This window comes from Cardiocondyla obscurior, linkage group LG14 (assembly GCF_019399895.1).
Source record: "Cardiocondyla obscurior isolate alpha-2009 linkage group LG14, Cobs3.1, whole genome shotgun sequence".
Lineage (NCBI taxonomy): Eukaryota > Metazoa > Arthropoda > Insecta > Hymenoptera > Formicidae > Cardiocondyla > Cardiocondyla obscurior.
Genome location: NC_091877.1, coordinates 721,466 through 747,760, shown reverse-complemented (window position 1 = coordinate 747,760; position 26,295 = coordinate 721,466). Strand labels below are relative to the sequence as shown.

At 39.7% G+C, this 26,295-nt stretch overlaps 3 protein-coding genes across 5 annotated transcripts; 2 read left to right on the top strand and 1 right to left on the bottom strand.

Moving 5' to 3' along the window:
- Positions 1-109: 109 nt before the first annotated feature.
- Positions 110-3,971, top strand: Nero (deoxyhypusine hydroxylase nero). The gene is made up of 5 exons (XM_070665696.1): positions 110-732; positions 824-1,131; positions 1,211-1,528; positions 1,599-1,916; positions 2,572-3,971. The coding sequence occupies exons 2-4, from the start codon at positions 828-830 to the stop codon at positions 1,910-1,912; spliced, it is 936 nt and encodes a 311-aa protein (XP_070521797.1). The 5' UTR covers positions 110-732; positions 824-827; the 3' UTR covers positions 1,913-1,916; positions 2,572-3,971.
- LOC139107817 (TOG array regulator of axonemal microtubules protein 1) lies at positions 3,166-25,340 on the top strand. Of its 3 annotated transcripts, none has more exons than XM_070665669.1 (28): positions 3,166-3,255; positions 4,834-5,202; positions 5,322-5,609; positions 5,793-7,556; positions 12,491-12,655; positions 13,228-13,413; positions 13,525-13,701; positions 13,775-13,940; positions 14,186-14,297; positions 14,381-14,507; positions 15,303-15,354; positions 15,426-15,595; positions 15,754-15,947; positions 16,037-16,175; positions 16,298-16,458; positions 16,578-16,725; positions 16,903-17,123; positions 21,126-21,244; positions 21,904-22,145; positions 22,236-22,370; positions 22,537-22,983; positions 23,175-23,402; positions 23,508-23,600; positions 23,679-23,848; positions 23,970-24,165; positions 24,245-24,393; positions 24,480-24,638; positions 24,791-25,340. In XM_070665669.1, exons 2-28 carry the CDS (start codon positions 4,975-4,977, stop codon positions 24,909-24,911), a joined length of 6,357 nt encoding a protein of 2,118 aa, XP_070521770.1. In that variant the 5' UTR covers positions 3,166-3,255; positions 4,834-4,974; the 3' UTR covers positions 24,912-25,340. The 3 variants fall into 3 exon arrangements, with proteins under 3 accessions (XP_070521770.1, XP_070521769.1, XP_070521771.1); XM_070665668.1 differs by lacking the exon at positions 3,166-3,255 and adding an exon at positions 4,060-4,347; XM_070665670.1 differs by lacking the exons at positions 3,166-3,255; positions 22,236-22,370 and adding an exon at positions 4,060-4,347.
- LOC139107831 (carbohydrate sulfotransferase 11) lies at positions 7,599-12,127 on the bottom strand. Its single transcript, XM_070665692.1, has 7 exons — positions 11,352-12,127; positions 11,055-11,213; positions 9,705-10,978; positions 9,488-9,636; positions 9,055-9,386; positions 8,710-8,909; positions 7,599-8,551 (listed from the first exon to the last, which is right to left on the bottom strand). Exons 3-7 carry the CDS (start codon positions 9,852-9,854, stop codon positions 8,321-8,323), a joined length of 1,062 nt encoding a protein of 353 aa, XP_070521793.1. The 5' UTR covers positions 9,855-10,978; positions 11,055-11,213; positions 11,352-12,127; the 3' UTR covers positions 7,599-8,320.
- Positions 25,341-26,295: the final 955 nt, after the last annotated feature.

Here is a 26,295-nt window from a genome sequence, read left to right as displayed (position 1 = left end):
TACGTATACGAGCTGCGACGCTGATACTCGGCGTACCTGACGCCGTTAGTTATGCGGGACAGTGCTGCCAAAAGCATGCCTCGTCTTCATGTTCTTATGGGAAGTTCACATTGCGTACCACGGGCGACGATTGGCTGCTGATGAGCGAGAGTGGGAGACTTCCGGTTTGCAAATTCGTTGTAATTTTATATAAAGTTATTCTAGAAGCGGTTAACGATCATAGTCTTCATGGGTTCAAGAGGAATTTATTGGGGTTAAAATTAATTAAGACCAGGATAAGTTTTATTTGAACGATAATTTTATTTTAGAGAAATTAAGGAGAGCAATACATTGTATTTAAAAAAAAATATCTTCTGGACGTGACAAGATATCCAAGGCTTATATCTTTAAATTTTCCGCGAGGTTTAGTTGCTTTCATAAACCGTCTCGGAGCTAATCATTTAATTAAATGAGTCACTAGAAAGAATAGGTTATGTCAATTCAGCAGGATGCGATTGTGGTACGGAAATTCAAGACGTCAACCACGTTGTGTTCTCGTGTCCGATTTATGACGAACAAAGATAAGGATTTTACGAGGAATTTGATAAAATAGGAATTAGTCAACGGGAGTGGAACTGGCTGAGAAGAGAAGAGCTATCAACGCTCAAAACAATATCGTTTTGTGACAACTATTAAAAAATATTAATTTTATTTAAACCGACAAATATTTCGTCACAAATTTAACTGAAATTGGTAAAAAATAATTTTTTAATATTTCTATTTATATGACATGCTTAAATTTTATTTTTAATTATGTACTTATGATATCTTTCTGTTTGTCCAGGTTCATGCAAATTTTGATTAAAACAAAAATGATTCAAGCAAACGAAAGTGATATCATTAAAATCGGCGGAGTTCTGAATAATCCTGCCAGACCTTTGAAAGAAAGATTCCGCGCTTTATTCACTCTGAAAAATATTGGGGGAACAGAGGCAATAACTCAGATTCATACATGCTTCAAAGATCCATCAGCATTGTTAAAGCATGAGCTTGCATATTGCTTAGGTCAGATGCAGGATCCTGCAGCTATTAATATATTAAAAAGTGTTCTGGAAGATGTGTTACAGGAGCCAATGGTACGGCATGAAGCTGGTAGGTGTTTGGCATATATAATTTTTATCTAATCCTTACTAATCTGTTAAAAAAATTTTAAAACTGATTTTTTTTCCAGGAGAAGCACTGGGTGCTATTGGGGATTCCAGAGTAATACCATTGTTGGAAGATTATAGTAAAGATCCTGTACCTGAAGTAGCAGAGACTTGTGAATTAGCCTTGAACAGGTTGAAATGGTTGAAATCTAACAATACAAAAGATTTACAACAAAATTCATACTCTACTGTTGATCCTGCTCCACCAGCAGAAACAACAGATGTGAATGTTTTAAGAGATATTTTACTGAATGAAAGCAAATCATTGTTTGAGAGATATAGAGCAATGTTCTCACTGAGAAATCTAAGGACTAAAGAGAGCATTCTTGCTCTTACTGAAGGTAATTATATTAGTTTATAAATATAATATCTAGTACTAGCTGAATTTTAATTTTTTATTTTTATTTAAAGGTTTGAAAGCTGGTAGTGCCTTATTTAGGCATGAAATAGCATTTGTGTTAGGACAGATTCAAGATGAGATATCTATACCAGCATTAAAAGCATCATTGGAAGATACAGATGAAAACGAGATGGTTAGGCACGAATGCGCGGAAGCTTTGGGTTCCATCGCCACTCCCGAGTGTTACAGCATACTAGATAGATACCTTAATGATAAGAAAATAGTTGTTCGTGAAAGCTGCGATATTGCCTTGGACATGTGTGACTATAATAACAGCGTAGAATTTCAATACGCAAATGCGCTAGCTAAGCTTCCCATTGCATGAAAATGTGAGTTTTCCAAGTATTTTATTTATTTTATATATTGCGAATGTTCTATTTCGAACATGAATTTTGTACATTTATGCAAATATTTAAATGGGAAATCCAGTAAAAAATTGTTACATTTCTTATATCTTAAAATATGTGTGCGTGTGCGTGTATTCCTTAATTGTATTTTTTTCTGAATGCGCTGTTCGATAATTAGACTCGACAAATGTAATTAAATGCAGTGATCGGATTTGTAAGAAAGATATGCATGTTGTAATCGCGTAAGACTTAGCTTTTTTTTTTCGAGAAAACGGTAAAATTGGTAGACGGAATCGCGATAGTCGTGAATGCGGGTGTACCGCTAACAGCAAATGAGCTCGATAAGACTCGCGATACGAACACCGGGCATTACAAACGAAATCGATCAGCCGTTCTGTTTTTGCATTAATCGTTGAAACTTAGTCCATTCAGAGTCTCTCCTTTAATCGCGCCCGGAAACGTGTAGTCGTTGTGAATTCCCCGTGATGGAATTTCAAAATTGTCCGTGTTCAATTTCATGAATATCGCGTGCTGCCCCGCGCATTCATTGGCATATATTCGTTATTTTCAATCGTTGCGAACACACAATCCTTCTTTCCTTTCGTGCAAAAACAAGATTAATATTTTTTTTTTTCAGTTAATCACGCTTTATAATGCAAATGCGTCAGTCTCCGTTCGGAATATTCAACTCGACAAGAAGGAGAATCACCAGCAAGGATCCGTACTCGATTTCGAAAGAGCGATACTGAAACAGAACGTAATGGAAATAATTAATCGGGCTCAATGAAACAAGTCTGACGCGCTGCAAATATTAGACAAACGGATATAGCTCGTTCAAGCTTCGGGCACTAAATATGCCGAGGTAAAAGGGCGCACTTTGTTCGCAAACGGAGATAAGATCGCGCTGTAAACGTTACCTTCAAACGTAATTTCCAAAATAACGCTATGCGTCACGATACCTAAAGTATCGCAGCGCCGAGAGATTGCGTATATAGCTTTCCATCGATCGGCGCAGCTGATAACGATTAACCCGCCGTTAAAATATTATTTCGCACATCGTGGAACGAAATTATGCATTTTTTATCTTCCGACGCAGAAGATACTTTGACGATGATTTATTTTACCTGGCAAACCCGCGCGTCGAGGTACTCGCTGCGTTACGGCTCGCTGTGAAGTAAGCCGATTCTCGTCAGGGTGGGAGTCGGGGGTGGTCGATATTAACTGCGAAGCAGTTCTTTCCCCGACGAAGAACGCGGTAACGACAGTCACATGCCGGCTGCGGTCGAGAGTGCCCGTGCTTTTCATCAGCGCTTCACGTAAAGTAAGCTCTACCGCCAATTAATTACAATAATAATTAAACAATTGCAGCAACGAAATATCTTTACAACTGCACCTTCAAGCGTTCGCAGCTTATTTTACTTCGTTTCTTTTACCAGTAATATTTTTTTTTTTCATTCGTTCAATCGCGGGTTAGTAAGATAAAAGTTTCTTTCGCTTTAAAGCTCCTCGAAATTTTTCGTGAATTTTTCGAAAACCACCGTTCGCATACGGTAATATTATAATTTAATATCAGCAACGCCACGCTATCGTCGATTGTTCGTTATTGAAGTATTTTGTTACTGTCATGCATGTCACGAGGAAATATAAAAGAGTACGCACATTTCTCTCCCCCCATATTATGCAATCGCCTTTCGTGTGTGCTACTTTTTTTCCACGGGGTTTCATGTCGTGAGAGATTTAATGATAAAACCGGGCGACTTCCCTCTCGCAAAGCTTTTGCGGCTTTTCTTAAAAATCGCCGGCGATCGAGACGTCGACGCAGTGTTTAACGTTAATAATCGTCGCCTTCTTAGCGATCGGGATCGACGACGCCGAGAAATCAAATGGGTACGTGTTATTTTCGCGCTAAGTACTCGCATATTCCGGCTGTATACGTAACATTGTACATTCACGAGAGTATAATAAGTATATATTTTTAATATAACAAGTGTACGTATTTTTAATATAATAAATGTACGTATAATACGAGACGAGAAAGCGGAAAGCGTTGCGCGCGACTTGATGTATTATTGCTGATTTTTTTTTTTGTAATTCACGTACGAGACAGTTACACACGCGGAATAAGTATGCAGTTTGTCAATTTGTCTTGACCGCTCACTCATTCGCGTTGCATCTTTGACAGAGACGGCTATCTTTGCAACGTCAATCGCGCGCGGTACTTTGAAAGGTACATATGACGTTTTGTACACTCCGGAAGCCGGAAGTAAATCAAGTGTCAGTCATTCACTGTCGATTCCGGAGGGAGTCGTAAAAGTAGCGAGCTGCCGCGGTGGTTTGACCGACGTCTAGAAGGATTTGAGCTTCACCCGTTCGAGTAATAATTTAATAGAAATATATTAAAGCGAGTGAATCGGTAAGGCTTCCTCTGACGTCACGATATAATATACTCGCGGGTGCGATAATTGAGGGAGTAAATCGTACGCTTTGATTAGGTTAGGATTAGACATTTTGCATTTTTGCGTCAGTTTTTTAATTATTTCAGCAGCAGAATCGCTGCAATTTTTGAACAATAAAAACCTCAGCATTACGTGTCGATCGTTAAGTTGGCGTACTCTTATGTCAGCATATCCGGTCTTTACAATTCTAGTTAGTCAACTTTGTAATCAAGATCGATCTATACCTTTTTCCTCGATACCATTATCATCGTTACGCCGCTATCAGTTTCTTTTTTACTCCTTAATTATTTGAAGACCTTTTTGCTGGAAACGTTTTTCTTCTTTTTTTTTTTTTTTTCCGCGACACGTAAATTTGCGCAGGAAGATATATAGATGAGGGGCGCGAATGTGAAAGTTCAAAGGTAAAAGCGAGAGTATATCAATTTTATGCAATTTTATTTTAGCGTAGCGGATCGCGTACACGTGTACTTGCTGGATATATTCTGTATATGCCACTGGATCCATCGATGAAGGGTGAGATACCGGATTCGCGGGAGATGACGACGGACAGTCGGTGGTTCCTGAAGGACGAGACGTAGGGGGATATGTCCGGCTGCTTGTCGTCATCTATGACAGGCTCGACAGACGCGGGGCCGCTGCAGCCCCAAGAAGATCCGCTTCCCGTTGCACGACCGCCGTCGAGCTATGACGCGGAGGGCAACGGCTCGTCCGCGCGACGAGGTGGCCGTCATCGTCACCAGCCACGGCGTAGAATGACGTCCGCTCCGCCGTTCGGGCAAACCATCCAGCTGACACCTCTTTGGGAGCATGTGGTAAGCGACACGTTCGAGATAAGAAAATCTCACTTTTATCTTACGTTATTTTACACGTTTTTTTCCTTTCTGAATGCAAATATGATTGAGTTTAATGAATCAATTGTCTCTCCGGGTAGATACGTACGCGCAGATTTCCGAGCGAGGTCGACACGCAAGCCACCTTCGTCGAAATCTCTGAGAGACTTCGAGATCCGGAATGGGAGGTGCGCCAACACGCGCTGAGAGTACTGATAGACGTTCTGCCAACGTTGAACGTCGATGTCGTTGACAAGATCATGCAACCAGTGGTACCGGAATTGATCAATAATTTGGGACACCCAGCACCAGCAGTTCGTAAGGGCGCTCTGGACACGCTACGGGTTTACTTGGTTCATAGTTCCAATCGAGAGAATATGCTCAAAAACGTAAATATGTTCGCAATGCATTAACATTTTTTTTTTTTTATTAATAGTAGAAAAATATGACGACGTTTTCTTAATATTATAATAATTTTTTTTTATACCGCAAGTTTTTCGAAAATTTCTATACGTATTATATTTTTTATACAAGTAAAGTTGTAAAGAAAAAAACGCTATTTTTTATTTCAGATTCTTCACGACGGATTAAATCGTCCAGACGCTCATAATCCGTTTCAGACAAATGTGACGACGGGAGTGATTCTAAGCGCACCTCTACTGCTCTTTCCATCTTCCAACAGCCCTCCTCCGACGAAGCAAATTCTCAAGGAAGCTACCATTGCTTTTGCTTCACGATTAGTCCAAGTGCCACATCAGGAAGCCGTTCTCAAGTCTCTCATGAAGATCCGTGATGCAGTCGGCGAAGAAGAATTTGATAGCTATCTGGCAGATTACGATGACAAATTTAAACAGAACATTGACGTTCTCAACAAAATTTATAACATTAGACCGAGCAAAAAAAAGCAAGAGAAAAATTACTCGCAGGATATTATGAAAGCCGAAAAGAAGGAACGCGCCTTTGATAAGATTTGGGACAGTGATAGTGATACATCCGGTATTGTCGAGGAAGAGGACGAAATGCCGAACGCCGGAGGCACCATACCACCGGGGAGAGTTGTTCTGGAAACCGAGATCAAGTTTAATGAGAAAACTGCCATCACGATGACAATCTTGGAAGAAAAGGATGAAAATGACAGCGAGGATAACGAGAGACAGAGAAACGAAATTGGTAAATACGCGAGGAGCGACATGATCGAAGATCCGTTGTCTGCCGATAAACGTAAGACATCCAGACGTGTCCACTTCGGCGGCGAGATCGTCAAGTTAAGGACACCCGACAGCGACGAGACGGAGTCGATAGAGACAACACCAAAGACGAGGATACCGCTTCCGGTATCGCCGGCTACTAAAATGCCGGAAATGACGAGAAGACGACCGTCGTCGCAGCCCTGCAGTCCTCACGCAGAGAAGCGAAAATCGACAAGAGCCTCTAGATCAGCGTCCAGCAGTCCTAAGAGGGAGTACACGCACAACGCGCAGCTGAGTCCTAAAAAGAGCATCCTCACAAGAACAAGTAGCCCTCTTATTATTATCAGTTCGACAGCAGATGAAACTAAAAATGCAAAAAAAGCTCGAAGAAACGAAGAAGCGATTTTAGAAAATAAAATTCCACGCGTAATAAATAGCTCGCAAGAAGTTGACGAAATATCGAATAAAGAAGAAAGTTCATCGTTAGGAAATAATGAGCAGAAATTATCAAAAGTCCAAGATAATGTGTCCAAATCAATTCAAGTTGTAGCAACAGAAACTTTGAAAAACACACTTTCGAAGGATGAACAAGTTACAGAGAAAGACGTGGACGTGATTGACTCGAAGAAAACCGATGTTCGTCAAGTCTCATCAAAGCAAGAAAAAAATTACGCAACGATAAAGTCATCGTGTCCAGAACAAAAAAAAAAGTTTCGAGAGAATAAAGACGAAGGTATCGAGATAGAGAAGGGACATTTGGACGATCAGAATAACTTCTCTCGAAGATCTATCAGTTTTCCATTCGGATCGCCGGTTAACGAGTGCAATGAGCGAATAGATCGTCTAATCGGCGGTGATTTCGTCGATGATGACGATGACGACGAACGGGACGTACGTACCTTTGGCATGGTACCGGACGATCGTGCCACGACTGTCGTGAAATGTGGCAAAGATTTAGTTAGAGATGGTGACATCAATGGGCGAAAAAAGTGGCGCAATCAGCATGACAGAAAGGAGGAAAACGCGTCGGAGGGAAACGGAAGTGTGACTTGTAGCAGCAGCGAGGGCGAAGGTAAACCGCAGGAACCCAGCTGGGAGGAATTGGGGTTGGTTGGCCAGGAGGTATTGGACGACCTGCACAACAAGGTAAGAGATTGTATATTTATAGAGTTAAATCGTTGCGTCAAATATTTTACGCACGCTTCTTTTTTAATACGTTAGTTGATAAATATGAATCTCTTACACAAACGAATAATTAACAAAAAAATTAATATTAATTTAAAAGCCGATAAATTTTTTATATTACGCCGAATTTAATGTGATATTAATATTTAGCAATTATCCGTACATTAATTCGAATTATAAAAGTATTAATATTCGACGCTATGACTCAAGCCAATTTTAACTAGGTCATAGATTTTAATGTATTACAGTCGAGAAAAAAATGTGAATGTTCTTTAAAGAAATTTATAGGATGTGATTCCGTGAAAAGTCGCGTGAGACTCATTCGGCATCATTTCTGCCGTGTACTGGTAGGGTAATGCCCTGCTTCAAGCTGTCGCGATACTCGGCGATTAACGCGTTTATTCGAGGACCCTTGACTTTAGGACAAACTGCCGGTCCGATACATTAAGTATGGTGAGAAGTAGGTCGATCGATTTTCGTCGCCGACAAAAGTTCGTCGCGTGACGTAACGTGATTTAAGCTCCATCAATTACCAGGATTACGTGAGCACGCGTACAGGCTTTACGTATTTTTCTCTTCTTTTTTTCTTTTTAATTGCACGAACGGAGTACCCGCTCTTCGCGCTATCGGTAACTTACGTTAATTCGAGTCATGATGAATATATTACAAAATTACGCTTGACAAGCTGCAGTTGTGACAAGATCATTACGCTCGATCGGTTTTAATTAATCGACAGAAGTAGCATATTTGTAGTAAACATCTGGCGAGTAATCGAATAACTCAAAGTCCAGTCTCAATTTCTCGTACAATCTCTGCACCATCGCTCGATTTAACTGACTAAAATATATTTTGGAGGCGTTAGGATAACCGTTGCTATGCCTCCACCTGGGCTTGATTTTATTCTGCAATCCCAACTTATTTATTGCATACACTTGATCTCGCCATAGCGATTCTACCTGCAAAATTAATTGATATTCCAGAATCTTTGAAGTAATTATCAATGTAATATTTTAACAGAAATTTCAATACAGATTTAACATTTTTAAGATAAATATTTATTGTAAAACGTCAAGAGATCGCGATAATTAGAAATTTCAAATGTAATTTTTAATACCTTTGCAATAATGTCGTACTTGACGAGGCACGGTGTGCAGAAAAGATAATATGGCATCCAGTGATCGTCGCCGTAACTACCTAGATCAGTCTCGATCATGTAAGAGACGAACTCTCGAAATGTTGGTTCCACTCCGATCGGTGGCGGTACACCCTTACGTTGAATTATTTGATCCGGTCGTGGCTTCGTGAAATTTTTCTCTGAAAGTTTACCGTTCTTTAGTTTTTTCACAAAATTAAAACTTTGCTGCGCTCTCTTAATTTAAATGTTTTCTTAACGAATTTATCGTCTTTACGACAATAAGAGATTTTTATTTGCGCATTTTCTTTTCCTCCCGTGACTTACTGCGATATTTCCGCACGATCTTGGCTCCATACTTGCGATAAAAATGAAGCGTTCCATGTTCCCGTCCAGCGACGGAATTCTCCAGTTTGTCGCGATAAGCGCTCAGCAATCTTTCGAATGGATGCCGCACAATTAGCAATTTTTTACTCGTGTCTAAAGCGCGATCGGCTTCGGGATACTCGAGTTCCGGTATCACTCTCCTCGCAATAGTCGATAGCTGTTCCTTGCCGTTATTTAACGTCTCCTCGGACACGTCCATCAAGAGGCAGAGATTGTAAAGCCAGGTCGTGCTGCCGGCTTTGTATACCGGACAGTACGATATATTGTGTACTCTGCACATAAATTATCAGTTACGGATACCTCAACTCTTCAGCAATCGTTAACTATAAAAAAAATTTTTCTTTTCTTTTTTTTCTTTATTTTTTGTATCTACCTGTCCATATAAAATACGGCGTATTGTGGCGCGGGCGGGTGCTTGAACGGCGAATTGTCTACGAGCTTTCGGTAAAATCCTAAATTATAATTTTTACACACTGTTTCGATCACCAGTAACCGCCGTAAGTTGTCCGCTTCAGCTTCAATCTGAAACAAAAGACCCAGAGTTATACTTGATTTCCTTGAGATTTGAAATCTCGCGAACCGTGACTCACCATCAACTTCCTCAGATCGTCGTTGGTAGGAACAGGTCTACTCTCGTTGCCGAGAATGGCGAGAGATAGTCTCAGTGTCAAGGAAAGGACTCCGATACCAATGACGATTTGTAGCACTCGAAAGATTGCGCGTTTTCGTTGCCGCCACATGATCGTCGACACGGCAGAGATGTCACTTACAGAATAGCGATGAGAATCATGTGTCGTTTGCGACTTGTCAGGACCGGCGGGATTTTCTAAACTCCACAGGAGAAATATTCTCCTTACCTACTACTGAAGCTGACCGGTTTCGTGCACCGTTTCTCGACAGTGATGGATCTAAAGTCTATTAGCCCCAACCAATCCGTTTCATACGAAACGATTGTAATAAAGCGCTATTACGATCTATCTTTTCTTACGACTTCAATAATTTGGCCGGCTGAATTCGTTACTTCGCACAAGGAACTGCATCGTTTTCTCTAATGTCTCGTCATTTCCAACGTTGATTGTAGATGTTAAAAACGTGCCAATCGTACACACGTAGCGGTGTTTTAATTTTTAGTCTACTAAGATTTTTGTTTGGTTTATTTAATTTTAACAAAATTGATGAACGGGTAAATCGGTCCGGTGAATAGTCCACTCCTGTATGAAATCGGAGTGGGAAACGTCACGGCCGAAGAAATCCAAGTTCGTTGTAGCATACTAATTCCGTTAGCTCAGCTGTTCGAACGATGCGTCCCTTCGATAGAGAGCTCAAGCCAATGCTGGGCAAATTTTCGAATTCCGTTGATAATCGAACGAATTTATCACTGCAAAAGTCAATTTTATTAATATACTAATGAGATCTAAATTATAATAATTATATAAACCGCTGTTAAATCTGTGAGTGAACGTCGTATTCGTAACTACAAGCGATTGTCACGGTCGCAAGTGCACCTTATGTTCATTCAGCTAGTAACATCAAGGTCGCTGCACTAGACCTTTTTATGAATGCACGTGTGACCTCGTCGACGCGTGTCTGTGAAAAGAGGCATGTGAAAATGAATACCGATGCCACGATCGATTTCCGTGGGACGTCGTTTGCTGCAATCCCACGAAAAAGAAAATACATGTATATAACATGTATTGTATAACATGTACCTGTACCTCGACTTTTCACAATGTCGTATTACACTGCATAATTGATCCGCGATGTCACCCGTGGGCTCTGCCTTGTTCAGCTAGCTGCTTTATAATCTAACGCGTAGTCGATTAAGTAAAAATATCAAGTTGGACTTCTCGTCATTCAAGTATCTCTGAAATTAAATTCATGCACGATTAAACAGCGGCGCGTGATTTTTCTTTCGAGAAATAAAAATATAAGTGCCTTACATCGCATTTCCATTTCTCTTTGTCTTTCTCGCTCGTACACGTACTTGACTTTTAACACCCGGTGCCCAGGGAGATAAGCATTCTTTAAGGACGGCGGCCTCTCGCTAATTGATTTATGAAGAAAACGATAAATAACGTTCCTTCTGTTTCTCTTTCCTCCTATGAAAAATAAAGTGAGATTTATACGCGGGAATATATGGTTTGCGCCATGCGGCGCGATACGAGTTGCTGCATGGGGCCGGCTGATATCGGCGCCCGTATGAATATTCCGCAGGTGAAAAACGACGTGAGATCTACCTCGTGGATCGTTATGCCGCGGACGGGCGCATAAGAGAGGGGAAAACCGCAAGAAAATAATTAGGCACGTGTTGCGTGCCGCGTCGTTCAGGTCCAGGAAGGCGTCATTCCCGTGTATATGCAAATCGGTGGCAATTGTACCCGTCGTGGCCCGTAAGTGCAATTTTCAGACTGCTCTCTGATTCATTGTGGCGCAAGTAGGCTGATATACGTGGGGTAAATACGCCTCGCTGACACACGTTGCGTTTTGCGCAGCTTGAAAGCGTATCCTCGTAGAAGCGTGGACGTCCGAAAAATATAAGGCGTAATCACGACTGCAAGAAGTATGTAAAAGAGACGAATTAACGGCAAGTTCATATCGATTTCCGCAGTTATAACTCGATAGAAATGCACGTAGGAATGCGAATGGATTACGTTCAGTTCCGCTGCGACGATCGATAACGCTGACTCGTGAATTTCCAGCGACACTGCTCACTTCGTAATTGTACTTCCTGTATAAGGGAAAGGGACGTTTTACCATAATTTCTTATTGGGTAAACAAAGCGGTAAAAAAATCGCGTTTTTAGAATTAACCTGCACAGATGCATATAATGGTTTAGAGATGACTCACGTGTACAATTAAAATGGCTCTTTGGCAATCGGATACTTAAGTATTTGACCAGTTAATCCTGAGAACAGACGGATTAATGCGGCTTATTCTTATCACGTGTAATTGTTGGGAGATTTGCATGCGCACGCGAGACAATTGCCAAGTTTAGAGGTGGCCAAAGTCAGGAGTCAGGGACGCTGTTCCCGCCCAACGTCAGCGCCTTCTGTGATCGACAGCAAGAAACTCGTCGTTGCGTATTACTCGATGGTAAAAAAAAATTATCCAAATAGTAACCCGATACGATCGCACGTCCTCTTTTTTGACTTTGTTAGTGCTGCAGGAATAAATGGCGGAATGTATATTTAAGTTACATATACATATTTAGAGGCGTTGAAGAGATGTTTAACTTTTAAGTATTACGTACATTCATAGTTCGTTGCTAAAAAAGAACCTCTTATCTTTAACGTAGAAGAGTAAGGGTGAATAGAATGAATCTTATTATATGCAGTATAGTTGTCATTTTTCGTCTGACATCTTGTCACTTTTCCAGGACGATTGGCGGGCACGAGTCAGAGGTCTGGAAAGGGTTGCATCAGCTTTGCGGACGTCCTCGGCACTGATTGCGATAGAGTCGCGATTAGGATCGCTTTTGCATGCGGTGCTCGGCGGCGAAAGGAGCTGTCGAGTGGCCGCCGCCGGGTTAGCGGTGGCGAAGGTGAGCTCGTAACTCCTTGCCACCTCAAGATCGTCCTTAAATACTTCGAGATCTCGGCTAATTCATTACCGAGTGGCAGTCACCGGCGGATAAGGCTGGGCGAGTTTAGTTATTGCGTTATACATATACATGTATATTATATGAAAATAGTATCTGCTTACTTCGACGCGTAATCTCGACCAAAAAGTCTCGAAACAAACGAAGCTCAAAATTCTCTCAGTTTCCGAGACTTGTTACGTTCTTTAAGCCGGCTAAAAGTCTCGGTACTGGGAGTTTATCAATATATCCGCATTTCCTAGATTCCTATAGAAGCTTAAAGCACTTTAAACTTGAGTTACGAGTTTGAAACAAGGACACCTATAACATGTGTATCTACTACACTAGAATTGCATAGAAGATACTATTAGCGGAAAGAAAGTAATTCTGTAAGTTATTCCGTAACTTTTGTTTCGTAATATCAAAGGTTCATGACGCGTGTATAGTATGTACAGCGTTTATGTTATTCAACTTTTTCAGAACTTTTTTTTAAACGTTTGCATAGATACGTTTTTAGAATCTGATATATATTACAGGTGGTAGTTGCCGGTGTCTCGGAGGATGCTCTAAAGAAGAAATTGCCACAACTCGCTTGGGGTCTCGCTAGACAGGGTGGTCCAACTGCAGCCCAGCTTACTCGGATTACAATGCTACGGCTCAAACCCAGTCTTGTCTTGGAACAATTGTTGCAACCTCATTGTCTGAGTGCCAGAAATGCGAAGGTAATTAAAATGCGATCATTCGTGGCTATTTCGTGATTAATATATATTTATTATACGAGAGCATTGTCTAAAGAAACATTAGACGTTAAAAATTTTTTTTTTTTTTTACAGACGAGAGAAAATGCGCTGCAACTATTGATCTTCTCGCTGGTAACATTTCCTAGCACAGAGTTTAAGCTGGAAACTGTGGTCAATCGAGTGGCACCGATGATTGCGGATCGGCGGCGTAGAGTACGTCAGGCTGCGCTCGACACTTTGGCTGTTTTAGGCCAAATCTACGACTCCGAGGTAAAATTGTTTTAATTGCATTTAATTTATTCTGGAGCTTCGATAGCGAAATAAACGTTTAATTTATTTATAGGATGTTATCGAAGCGGGAAAACGAGCAGCCGAGGGAAACACCGACTCCGAAGCGATGGTGGCTGCCATCAGAGCGCGGTTGGCTAGAAAATTGCTACCCTTAGTGTCAGCCGATGGTCTCGTGGTATACGGTTTGCAAATTTCGTCGACTGTTCAGACAGCTACTGGTAATAATAACTGCGGGAATAAATGAGCAAAGCATAATTAATGCATTTACACAGATAAAATTTCACGATAAAATACAATCGTACGAGACGGTATTCTAACGAAGATACTTTATTGTACGAAAGTCGCGTTAGTATAAATGGAAACTTTGCTTTAATATTATTTATTATTTAACATTTTGTAATGTGAAAAAATCGATTAGAATTTTTTACATTATTGTAAAGAATAAATTAAATTACTATTATAGGCCCCGATATCGATTGGATCATAGCGGGAAGCGGTTCAGTTTCGCCGGGTACCGGTCGTACCAGAGGACAGATCATTGCCACATCTAGATCAGCACAGGGAAGAGCGTCTAGGTAATAAAAATTTAAAGAATCGTTATGCGGTTATTTGATAAATCTCGGCCACACTTGTCTACAATATTGTATTATCATTTCAGAAATGAAAATTTAAACAACTGCGAAAATCCATGGATAGAAAAACCCAATCTTGTCGCACTAGGTGTCGGACTGCAAACCAAGACCGAGAAACCAACGGCATGGCAAATATTAGCAATGCAAATTAGCGTAAGTAGTATTTTATATGTTGCATTTTCTTCTGTTACATATATATTTATTTGTTTCCCTTCACTTCTACAATTTTTTCTTTCTTTTATCTTTTCAAATTCCTATATAAATAAATTTTTGTATCGCGGTAATTTTACGCCACGCGTAAAATTTTTTTTTTTATTAAATGTGCTTTGTATCGTTACTCGTCAAGTACTGTATGATCTTTGCATTGCAAATATCAAAATATCAAGTGTACAACAAAGTAGGAAGTAGCAACAGAATAATGGAATTCAAGTTTTATTTTGCATATCACTGCGAGCGTTCGTAAGTGTTCCTCAAGTGTGAATTATGAATAAAGAGCTTCAAACACGAAAGGCACTAAGTCTCTGCGTGATTCAATAACATCATATTTTCGCAATTTGCATTTGCGTCTTGGTTAATATCGCCGAGGAATATTTAAGATCGTTAAGTTTTACAAGCTCGTCGATGTAACATAAAAAAAATTTACTACGGATCTTCAAAAATTTAATATTTTGACGGCATGTCAACGACACGTAGAACTCGTTTGTTTTTTTTAAATCAAAGTCGATAGTGTCTCGCAGCATGAAACGCAATATTTTTAAGATGATAGGTTATTCCAATTTTTCATTTTTGATCTTTTACGCATGAGTACTTTGTGCCTTAATATTTCGTATTAGATTATGTTGCGCTTAAAAATCACGTGTTTGTTAGAGACATTGCAGGTTCGAGTATCGTACGATTTATGCAAGCTTAATGTCGTATTTAAGCGGGTATCTTTTTTATCTATTACAGACCGGCAATGAAAGCGAGATAAAAGGACTGAACAGCCGAAACGTAAATGCGGGTAATGTATTTTAATACACTTTTTTTTTATTAACTTTAAAAAAATTTTACAAAATAATTTAAATTTTTTAGGAGTGCCTTCAAATGCAAATTTAAGATTTGAAGAGCAATTGCGATCATTTTACACTCCGCCAAAGCACGATTTTGTCGGAACGGATGTTAAAAGTCATAAAGAAGTCTCTGATAATTTTGACCAGAGAGCACAAAATTGCAAAGACATTAATGAAGTCTCTAAAGAAAAGGTAAGAATTTTCTAAGTAAGAATATCAAAATATTTTTTATTACTTATGGTTAATTTATGTTAAAATTATATGATAAAATATTGCAAATAATTAACATATACATATATTTAAATATTAAATACAGAAGTATGTAAATTAATCTATGTATACATTTATAGGAAAACGCTGTTCTTAGAGGAGAATCTCGAATCCCAGTATTACTGCCAGCACGTGAACGTCCCAAAATAACATCGCAAAATCGTGAAAAGTCTGTCAACTTAGAACGTATCAATTCAAATACTTTACGCAAGCAAACTACGGACCTGTTAGATAACAATAGAAATCGAATAAATCTGAGACATGAGAATGTCGGGTAAGCATTCTTAGCATTTTATAATAAAAAAATAATAAAACGTCTTAATTCGATATATTAACTTAATATGCTGCATTAATATACATCAGATCGTATGCGGCTATATATCAACGGCGGAAACGTTTTCAACAAGAAGAAAATCAGACTTTAAATCAGACATTTGATTCGCATTCTCATCGATCATCCTGTTACACAAAAACTTCAGGAATAACAAATAGAGAATACAGTGTAAGCTAAATATTAATAATTATTTTTCTTTAAAAAATTTTAATGAAAATTTTAGAAGATAATTATGTTTATTTTTAACAATATGCATATTACAAATGCAAATTGTGTTTATTGCTTTGCAGGACATCACAGGAAGCAGGGAAGCATTGATTTCGGATGATAGTTTGCACGACAGATTCGTGGATACCAATAAATTTACGAACGAGAACGAAGACACGGATTGTGCAGAGGGACGTCGGCGTTCGTCATCCAGAAATATGCAGCAGCAAACACTTGTCGAAGCGTGAGTTTATCAAATACAATTCTTGTACTAACACAAGAATCTGTTCATCCCTCGGAGTAAATAACGCCTGTGCATTCTGTAATTTCCTGTAATATTATAATTCTAATTAAACTGTATAGATACACCTCGACGCATGAGCGTCAAAGGAAGTTCACAGACAGAAATACATATCGGCCACTACGAACCGCTCCAAATCCGTCAACTCGTATGTATCACGATTCTCAAAATATGGATCTGCAAATATCTACGGACAATGCGATGTACTGGGTAAGTAAATAATTTTGTTGTCATTTTTTAATTTATAATTATTAAAATAAACCGGGCAAAATTTTAAACAAGAATCTTAATTTTAAGATTCAAATCTACTTATTCCAAACTTGGCTTTGAATACGGCGTACTAAAGACTGAGTGTTTCTGGATATTGATTTATGTAAATTATCGTAGCCCAAGGATCGTAAGGCGAAGGATACGACTGCAGCGCGGCCAAGGACTGAGACTGATTTAATCTCGCCGAATCTGCAGGAGAACGGACGTCCTTTTTCAGAAGGCTTCGCTAATTCTTATCGCAGGAGGTTGCGATCATTATCCCCGTCTCAGCTGCGCCGATCGCGGCAGGTTGTGAAGCTGGCTTCCAACAGATTTCACGCCGCGTCGATGTACGACATGTAAGTCCTCGCTCCATGAAGTTGAATGTTCGAAATAAGTCGTGTCGACACGCGATTGTTGGCCGAATTTTCCCCGCCCGTAACTACTTTTTTTTCTTTTTATTTATTCGTTTTTTCTTTCTTAAACGCTCCAGCAATCCCAGACAAGATCGATTCGGTCTTAAAATAACTGGCGAGCCAGATGCCAGCACGTATCGATCACGTAAAATGATATGCGTAAACGTCGCCCACTAAACATCGGCAACGAGCTTGTGCTTTAATTTCCAATTAAATGAACAGATATCTAAATCTGTAATGAATCGCGCGGTACAAGCAATAAAACGATCGAAGTCTGTTAGCTTAAAAAATACCACGTTTGCGATAATAATTTAGGCCGCAATGATTTTAATGACGATCTTAATAGCGCGTAAGGTGCGCGACCTCGTATTTCGCATAATCTTGATCCTCCCGCTTGACACATATTACTCTTAACTTAGTTTATGTAGTGAGATCCAAATTGCCGATAAAAGGACAAATTTCAAGTTGCTAAAAGTTGGCTTGCGTGCCGATTTTTACAGCCGATACAACTCTGATGGAGACCAAATTTATATGTATAAGCGCGCAATTTTTCCATTTCGTTATTCTATCGAAATCACGAGGATTGCGGTCTACATTTAACGCGCGCTCGTGAGATTTACGAAAAAGGTAATTCCCGACCTCTCAAACTGGTTCAAGCCGGATCGATAAAATTAAAAAAGTAAAACAGGAGAAGGAGGTGAGGAAAGAAGCGCGCGTGCCGCACGATAGGAAAATGCCTCGTCTTTTGTGCAGAGCTTGTGTGACTCAAAATATGCAACGATCGGGGGAGCGTGCAACGGGCGTTAACAACGCGGGTGCTGCGTACATACGTGGCATGTTATAACATGCGGGATCATTGTAGATTATTGAAACGCTTTGTCGCACTATCGTTCGTTCCTCCTCGCTAGATATTTCACGTCTGAGCCAGCAACAGCCACTGATCACTATTTAATATCCCGTAGTATTCGTTGTAATAGCAAAAACGCTTTATACATCACGAAAAATCAGCTTTTTTAATAATATTCTTATTGTCGCAACTTGCATTCTCATTGCAAAAAGAAAAAAAAACTGAAGGAAGGTTTGTCTCTACGAAAGCAGAAAAGCAAGTTTTTGAGGTAGCCTCTCGACTCACCGCGTTGATTTCTTTGAAACATCGATCTTTCACGAAATAATTTGCATGACTAAACCGATGAGAGAATCGGAAATTTCACGTGTCAGCAATTAGAATCAATTTCTACTGGGAATTAATTATGAGTGAGTAACAGTTTCGCCCGAATAATAGTTTGCATATCAGTGGTATTTAAAATGTAATTTTAATAACATCGTGATCTCTTTGGAATTATTAAGAACTTAAGGTAGACTCCAAGGCCGCTGAGGGGGCAACCGATAAGTGCGGTTGGCATCTGACACAACCTCCTTTAACCGCGTTTCACCTCGCATGACTCCGGCAACCCTTCTTTCGTGACTTCGTAAAGGGAGAAGGGTGAGTTATGGTCAGTCTGGTTTGCGGGTCTCGTGAAAGGACTTGGAGAGTGTGGTATCCGAGTCTTCTTAGAAACGTTAATGGTAGAAAATATCCTCGATAGATGAAAAGATTCGGGACTAACAATCTTAGAATATTTTATCAACCTAAATCTTCAATATTCAAATTTGTGTTTGGCTGCGTTATGTCTTAATTTTTATATTTATTCCACATTTGTTTTTTCCAGTCGTTTGAGTATCTTTTATTTCTCGGAGAGGTTCTTTTTTTTTATATATTCAGAAAAAAAATTTAATCTGCCTGATCTGATTCTTTATCGAGTTTTATTTAAATTCTCGTCTTTTTCTCTGCAGTTAAAAAGAAGCTAGAGGCCGAGAGAGGGAACGGACACGGGGTGGGCGCAACGTGGGGGTGGCGACGGTCAGCGTCGGGACGCTCACCGTCTCCGCTATGCCACCAGTCGTGCGTACGTCGTCGATTGTTACGAGCACATATTTCTTGCAATTAAATATGTCCCCTTGTCGTCGATCCTCGCCTGCACCCGCCGTGCCGTCTAGTTTCTCGCTTGAGGTCCACTGCGATAGAACACAAGGGGACCAGCCGATCGAACCCGTTTGACAGTTCACGCGCCAGTGTCATCGACCTGTGTCATTTAAATCGGAGGCTCAGTCAGACAGCCAGTGCAACGTGCGTGTTGTGCGTATTCTGACGACACGTGGATCCCGCGCGGTTCCTCGCCTTACGCAAGATTCGCCCTTGAAAAGTCGCCACCTGCGAATGATAGCGCGATGATGATCGAGTCGTCGGTAGCTCGACGCGTCTTACGCGACAGTCGTAAGATAATTGCGTATTCGACCGATTCGCGGGAAATGTGTGGTGACCCGATGCGACTTTCAGGCCGCAAAGTGTGTCGTTAAAATTGCGTCGAGAGGATAAAGATGGGGCAGAGAAAACGATACGCGAGGTGGATGAAAACCAGCGGATTCGCGGGCAGAGTGGACATAGCGTCGCATGTTTTCGAAGCACGAGTCTTCTGGACACCTGATCGATAACTTAATCTGCGGCTCGATCTTCTCGCGTTTCTGCGCGCGTTTCGCAGTTCGAACATTCCGACGGATTGATTTTGCACACACAACACACGCCCGGACGCACCGAGAGCGATTCGGTGGCGGAGCGTTCGCCAATAGTTGAAATTGTCATTAGTATCGATTGATTCTTCGGTGCCCAGCGCGCTTATTTCCTTTTACCATTTTAACGATTGCAAAAGGTCGAGACGGGCAACCTTTTTCTGCACCCGTGTCTCGTCATGCCATATAATATTAATTAGCTCGTTGCCTAAAATATTAAACAATATTTTAATATTAAATAAAAGAGATGAAAAGGTCAAGGTGAGACCTCCGATAAACGCAATAAAATCAGACGTAGAGTCCAGGTGAACGGTAAAAAAAAAAAAAAAGAAAAACTTTCTATGACGAAAAAGTGATACCTATTTGTATTTATCTAAAAAGAGGGATACCTCGCGAGCATGATTGTGGAGTAGGACAGCAACAAGTCGCTCGGACCATGACATCGCCGATCCCGAATCTATTGAATTCGAAGGAGCGCGCTTCGCGGCCGCGACCGAGAATTGTCGCACGGGATGATCTTAATGTCTTACGCGTGGCCGATTGAGATGAGGGAGGAGAATGGTGCGATCGTCAACGAGGTACGGCCGACGAGCAGGTCCGCTGAGCGCACGATCGCGAAAGCCATCCTCTTTTGCTGCCCGTGCGTCTTCCGGTGCAGGAAATCGGTCGGCATCGGCCGCGACGGTGACGTGGATGACAACGCGTCCATCTCGACCATCATCACCACGGCGACTACACCGGTGATCGCCTTTAGGCTGAACCGAAACAACGACACGGTGTACGTTGATCATTCGCGGATCGAATTCCAGATGTATGAAAGATGTTGGATGAATGATGCGCAATTAACTGTAAATTAATATCTATAACGTTACCGATAGGTGTAATACTCGATTTTTTATAAAAGAAAGATAGATGCGATATCGATCGAGAAGAAGCTAGGAATAATGAGCTCAAGTAGTGGAAAATGTTACGTATAATGTTTTATATTTAAGTCCACTGAACTAGGAAACGCTTTAACAGAAGCTTATTGAGTTTAGAAAATCAGGTAGTTTGAAGGGCAGCTTTAGACTGTTTATAATATGTTAATTTAATATTCTTTAATAAGTACGAAGGACACGTTAATTTTATATGACGTTCACGTTGTTTTAACTTATCGCGTGCCTTATGCGCGATTTCGACGTGTTTCAACTTCGAACTTAGAAACGTATGTACAAATATGTAGCTGAAGCTCGCGTGAAAATACCCTTTTGCGCGCCGATTCTGTCGTTACATGAAACATTAATGCAGTTGCATATAAAATTACTTCCGGATCGATTTCTATTTATGAATCTTTTGCAGTGATAAGGCGACGACGGTGAACGAGGAGGAATACAACGTGCGGAACAGACGTCATTTTTCATCCGAAGAAAAGGGCTACCACGTGCAAAGCTCGAACAAGGAAGAATCTCGGTACCAAGGTACGGAATCCTCCGCAAGATATTTGCAGAACGTTTGATATTGTTAATTTTCGTCTATTTAAATATTTAATCAAGCTACGTCATTTTTAATTATTATATATTACAAATAATCCACAAATTAACACTCTTTTTTTTTATATTTGTTCTTCGTGATACTTGGTTAATAAATATGACACGTTGCACGTCTCAGACGGAATCACTGATACCAGCGTAATTCGGAAAAAAATACAGAATAATTATAAATTAAATGCATATAAAGTTTCGGTCCCGCAACCGAGACACGCGGCTGGGAATACGGCGAAATGGAACAAGAGGTTCTTCACCTCGTCGCGCATGCATATAGACAGCGTTAGGCCTAGCTAACGCGCCGATTGCGGTAATCAATATTCTGCTGGTCAAGTCTAAGGTACGATCGAATGTCGCGCTACAGTGGAAAGTCGAATCAATCCGTCTCATTTTTGAAATTGCAAAAATATTTTAATCAGATCTTTCATCGAGACGCTCGCGATATTCTCAGACTTGCGGGTAAACTAAGAGAGCCAGTATTTTTATTTAAATAATTTATCAAACGCTTTATTTTTTAAAGAGCCGGATGCTGGATCTTTAGAAAATCGGCTATCACGTGCATTGTAATATTTATGAATATTCTAAATTTCCAGAGTTTCTACGTTCCTTCTCCATTGGTGCACGCGAACGTCCGAAAAGTGCGAGCAGCTCGTCGTCCGACGTTTCCAGGCACGATCAGCTAGGACGAGGGGAAGGTCAGGAAGCGACATTGCGTAATTACAATGGCAATGATAACAGCGGATCGTCGACCCCGCGAAGCCGGGACGCCGGCGATCCGGCGTTCGACGTTATCACGCAACAGACAGCGAGTCACGACAGCGTCGATTCCTTTTTCGTAAGAAATCACCTTTTTCTTTTTACCTTTTCGCTTTTGATAGCGCAACTGACAAGTCCAACTTGCGATCCGCAATTTTTGCATATACAGGGTGACCCGACACAGACGAAGAGTAACTCGATAATAAACTTTTTCGCATATTTGGATTTGTTACATTCTCAGCGAAAACTTAAGCGGAGTCTGTCACTTGACGCAACATTTTATTTCCCAACATTAAATAATACGGTAATTAAATTGTCAGATTAAAATCGAAATAGAGTCTGTTGGAAATTAGCTGAGAAGTAATTTAGCTCGATATTTAATTAATTTTTTTACTGCACTTTTATTTTTTGAATATTTTTTTTTTTAAATATGAAACTTTATAACTAATAACTTTTTCGAATAATTTTAGACGCCGCTGGATAGCAACAAAGTGGAATATCCGATCGAAAAGGCGACCGTCCTGACTGTGACTGACGCATCAAAAGAATGGAGCAGCGAGGATGACATGAAATTAACGAGTCGAGTCGGATCGATTTCGAGACACTCAAATCACAACGAGCTAATCGACGCGAACGACGAGAATTGCAATAGAAGCACGGAGAGCAGCTCCGGTATTGCCGAGCAGACAGAGAATAACAGATCGAGCGCGCGAAGAAGGTCCATCGTATCCGCATTATCGAACGAGCGCATTCTGTCCTATGAAGACACAGCGACATTAAAAGAATCGTTACAGTCAACTGCACTCAGTCCCAAAAGATCAGAATCGCTATACCTGTCACCTAATCACAGTGTTCATCACTCACCGATCTCCAGCTCACCGACCAAGCGGAATTCTCGATGCGGTTCACGCAATTTGGTCAGTAGATAAGTCATAAAAAAAATTACGAGCACGAAATACCGCGTTTCTATTGCATATTCTTAGTAACTGCAAATAATACACGCAATTTTTTTTTGTCGCGCATTTTAAATTGTATTAATTTATTTTTCTTTTTAATAATATATATTTACTCGATGAAATTTTCTATTAAACAATTCTGCAAATATTAGGCCGAGGATTCCAGAGATTTCAGCGAAGAGAAATTAGTAGCTTCCGTAATATCTAATGAAGATGCTTCCATTCGAGCATTGGAAATTGTTGGCCATCCTCCTATAGACAGCATGACCGGAGATTTACCAGCAATTATCATCGCGTCAAGGCCCCATTCTCACGAAACTGTCGAGAGTACGAGAAACGTCGAAAATGCTACTCCGCATAACAAAATTAATAATCAGGAGGTATGATTTATTTTTATACTCAGTCCACCTTTTTAAAATATTAAGATACAATTGATTTGCAATGTTAGATACAATGACAATTGTTCGATACAATTACAATTTCAGTCTACGGAAGAAGAATCCAGCGTAAACGAGGAAAGACAAAGTAAAGACAGCGTGAGTGAAACGAATACAGAACCAGGAATACTGAAGATCGAGGTACACTTTATATGGCAAGAAAAAAATTTTATTAGAACAACTTACGTTAATAAATGAACAATGGTTTTTCTCTCGCAGCCTGAACCCGTAGAAGATGTCGAATCGCGCCGAAGAATGCCTTCGAAAGTACCGGTGCGTAATCCGAGCAGAAATCGAATTCCTTTCAATAAACGAGCTACGGAAAAGCTCTCGGAAAAATCTAAACGGATGGTACAGCAGTGTTTTACTCAACTTGAGAATAAAGACTGGTACGTGTTAATTTCGCGAAATCAATTCCCTATGTATCGTCACGAGATTGCGTGACGTGTTATAAGGCATCTGCTGTCAAAAGAATCAATGAACGAAATTTTATTTGGAATTTATTTTTAGGGAAGTAACGATGAAGGGTTTAAAAGCTCTCTCTCAGATTTCAAAGCAGCATCCGGAGAGCTTGGACGTCTGCGCGGCCGGAACAATAGGAAGACTTCTCGGACGGCACATAAAAAATCTTCGTTCGCAAGTAGCACGAGCGGCGTGTCTTGCCGCCAGCGATGTTTTCAGCTCCCAAATCCGGGGTATTGATCAGGTAAGGATCGTCGCATTATATTTAAAAAATTCGTTTCATATTTTATATTACTGAACGAACGTTAATCTTTGTCTTGTAGGATTTAGACGACATAGTTGGACCGCTGCTTAACAGAACGGCCGATACGAATCGATTTCTCCGAGCGGACAGTAACGCAGCCCTGGATCAGATGGTTCAACATCTTCCGCCTCATAAAACTGTCGGTATCATCGTACTTCGGGGAGCAAGGTAAATTCGCAGTATTAAATTGTAATTAGAGAAACATTCTTTTGCACCGACATAATATAATTTTTTGATTGCGATTGTTCATCTAGCCATCAAAATGCTATCGTTCGCGCGGCGACTGCACGATTGTTATCAGACATAACCGATCGCATTGGTGCTGAGCATATTATGATTTTTCCACGTGATGTAAGAGATAAGTTACTAAACGCAGGTGCAAAACTGTTGATGGATGGAAATCTAGATGCGAGGTAATTAACTTTAATATCTTGTCATTTTTATTTTATTAGCTATTAATTAATTATAAAGTAAATAATATATGTATATGCATCCGTATAATTTCACATCCGCGCTTGAAACCGATAACGTTGTCACGATCATAATGGTGAGTGTAAATTTTCAGAAATCATGCGAAAAAAATGTTTCGACGACTGACTCGCTGCGAAGGCTTTCGAAAAGCGCTGATGGATGCTGTGCCGGAAACGACATTAAGACACATCGACAAAACAATGAAAACCTTGTAGTCGATATCTCTTAATTAAATTAGTGCAATGTAATATAATCGTCGTGTTACCGTTGCTCGAACTATCTCAAGACTGTTAATCACACAGGATGTTTTTACGATCCGCTAAAAGTCAATTTACGGCGTAGACATGAATTTTCTATAACGTACAACTGAAAGATATTAACAAAAGACAAGACATTCTCTCTTCTCCGTATTGTATTTTCCTCCTCAAAATTAAATGGAGATATGAGATTTAGATGAATCAAGAATCGAAAGAAATACGAATGAAACGCCAGGGAGAGTGTCGTTATGTCACGACTTCGACTTTGTTTTTCAATCGACAGATTTATTACGACGGAATTTTGATACTTGTAACTTTGATATATACACACATGTATGATAACTTTTTATATAATTGTATAAAGGAGTGCGCTTTAACATAAGCGTATTTGGAAAACTAGTGCCTTCACGTCGGTGATCGTAAATTACGCAATAGTAGCTCAATTACATTGTAGTGTTCGCGAATCGTGCATCGTCGACGTGACGTACATTGCCTCGTGTCTTAAAAAAAGTAAAAAACGTTATCCCGCTGTTGTCTTCACCAACTCTACGTTAACGAGTTGCAGGAAGAAAAACATATATATGAAAATTAAAGAAAAGAATTCATTGCTAACTGCAATGAGTCTGTTTCAAAATTGCTAACGTTCTTATGAATTAAAAGTTTAAATTTATTAACTTTATATTTGTTTTTTTTTTTTTTTTTGCAAATTTAATTATTACTCTTTAATATTTCGAAGCTGTAAAAACACCAGAAACAATTTATAAATTTTATAGAAAAATAATCAGATGCTAAAAGTCTATCAAAAATTTATGCATATAATATGAAGAGTTTATTCGAATACACAACTCTGATTTCTAAACTGTCGTTTAGTATCGTCTATCAGAGATCAACTTGTATTTGTATAAATAATAATTTATATGAATATATATATATATAAATATATATTTATCGTTATACAAATTATTACTGAAGGCACGTACATATACTACTATTAATAAATTATTATTGTTATATCTCATTGAGTTTTTATTTATAATTAGTGACCATAACTACATGAATTCAATTATATCCATGCCGATTTTAATAATTTTAATGTACTATTTTTTCAATTTTTTTTCCGCGATAAATACAAAAAAAGTTTTAAAGTTTTGGGTATACACAGCAATAAAACTTGAATAAAAAAATATATTCTGCCGTATTTTACTTACATTTGTTTTATTCTGCAGTATTTTTATTTTATTTTATTTTTACTGATCATCGAGAGAGGCTAGAAACATCAATGACATCGATTTTGATAGTTTCAAGATATTCCGCTTACCAAACGCTCTCGGCGCTACCGTCC

What these genes read in the sequence shown, in the direction of transcription:
- LOC139107817 (XM_070665669.1), top strand. Translation starts at nt 4,975, where the DNA reads ATGTCCGGCTGCTTGTCGTCATCTATGACAGGCTCGACAGACGCGGGG. An exon ending in TGGACGACCTGCACAACAAG is followed by an intron (nt 7,557 to 12,490) that starts GTAAGAGATTGT and finishes TCACTTTTCCAG; the next exon opens with GACGATTGGCGGGCACGAGT. An exon ending in TCCCAACATTAAATAATACG is followed by an intron (nt 22,371 to 22,536) that starts GTAATTAAATTG and finishes GAATAATTTTAG; the next exon opens with ACGCCGCTGGATAGCAACAA.
- Nero (XM_070665696.1), top strand. Translation starts at nt 828, where the DNA reads ATGCAAATTTTGATTAAAACAAAAATGATTCAAGCAAACGAAAGTGAT. An exon ending in AATGGTACGGCATGAAGCTG is followed by an intron (nt 1,132 to 1,210) that starts GTAGGTGTTTGG and finishes TTTTTTTTCCAG; the next exon opens with GAGAAGCACTGGGTGCTATT. An exon ending in CATTCTTGCTCTTACTGAAG is followed by an intron (nt 1,529 to 1,598) that starts GTAATTATATTA and finishes TTTTATTTAAAG; the next exon opens with GTTTGAAAGCTGGTAGTGCC.
- LOC139107831 (XM_070665692.1), bottom strand. Translation starts at nt 9,854, where the DNA reads ATGTGGCGGCAACGAAAACGCGCAATCTTTCGAGTGCTACAAATCGTC. An exon ending in ACGATCTGAGGAAGTTGATG is followed by an intron (nt 9,637 to 9,704) that starts GTGAGTCACGGT and finishes CTTTTGTTTCAG; the next exon opens with ATTGAAGCTGAAGCGGACAA. An exon ending in GCCGTATTTTATATGGACAG is followed by an intron (nt 9,387 to 9,487) that starts GTAGATACAAAA and finishes ATTTATGTGCAG; the next exon opens with AGTACACAATATATCGTACT.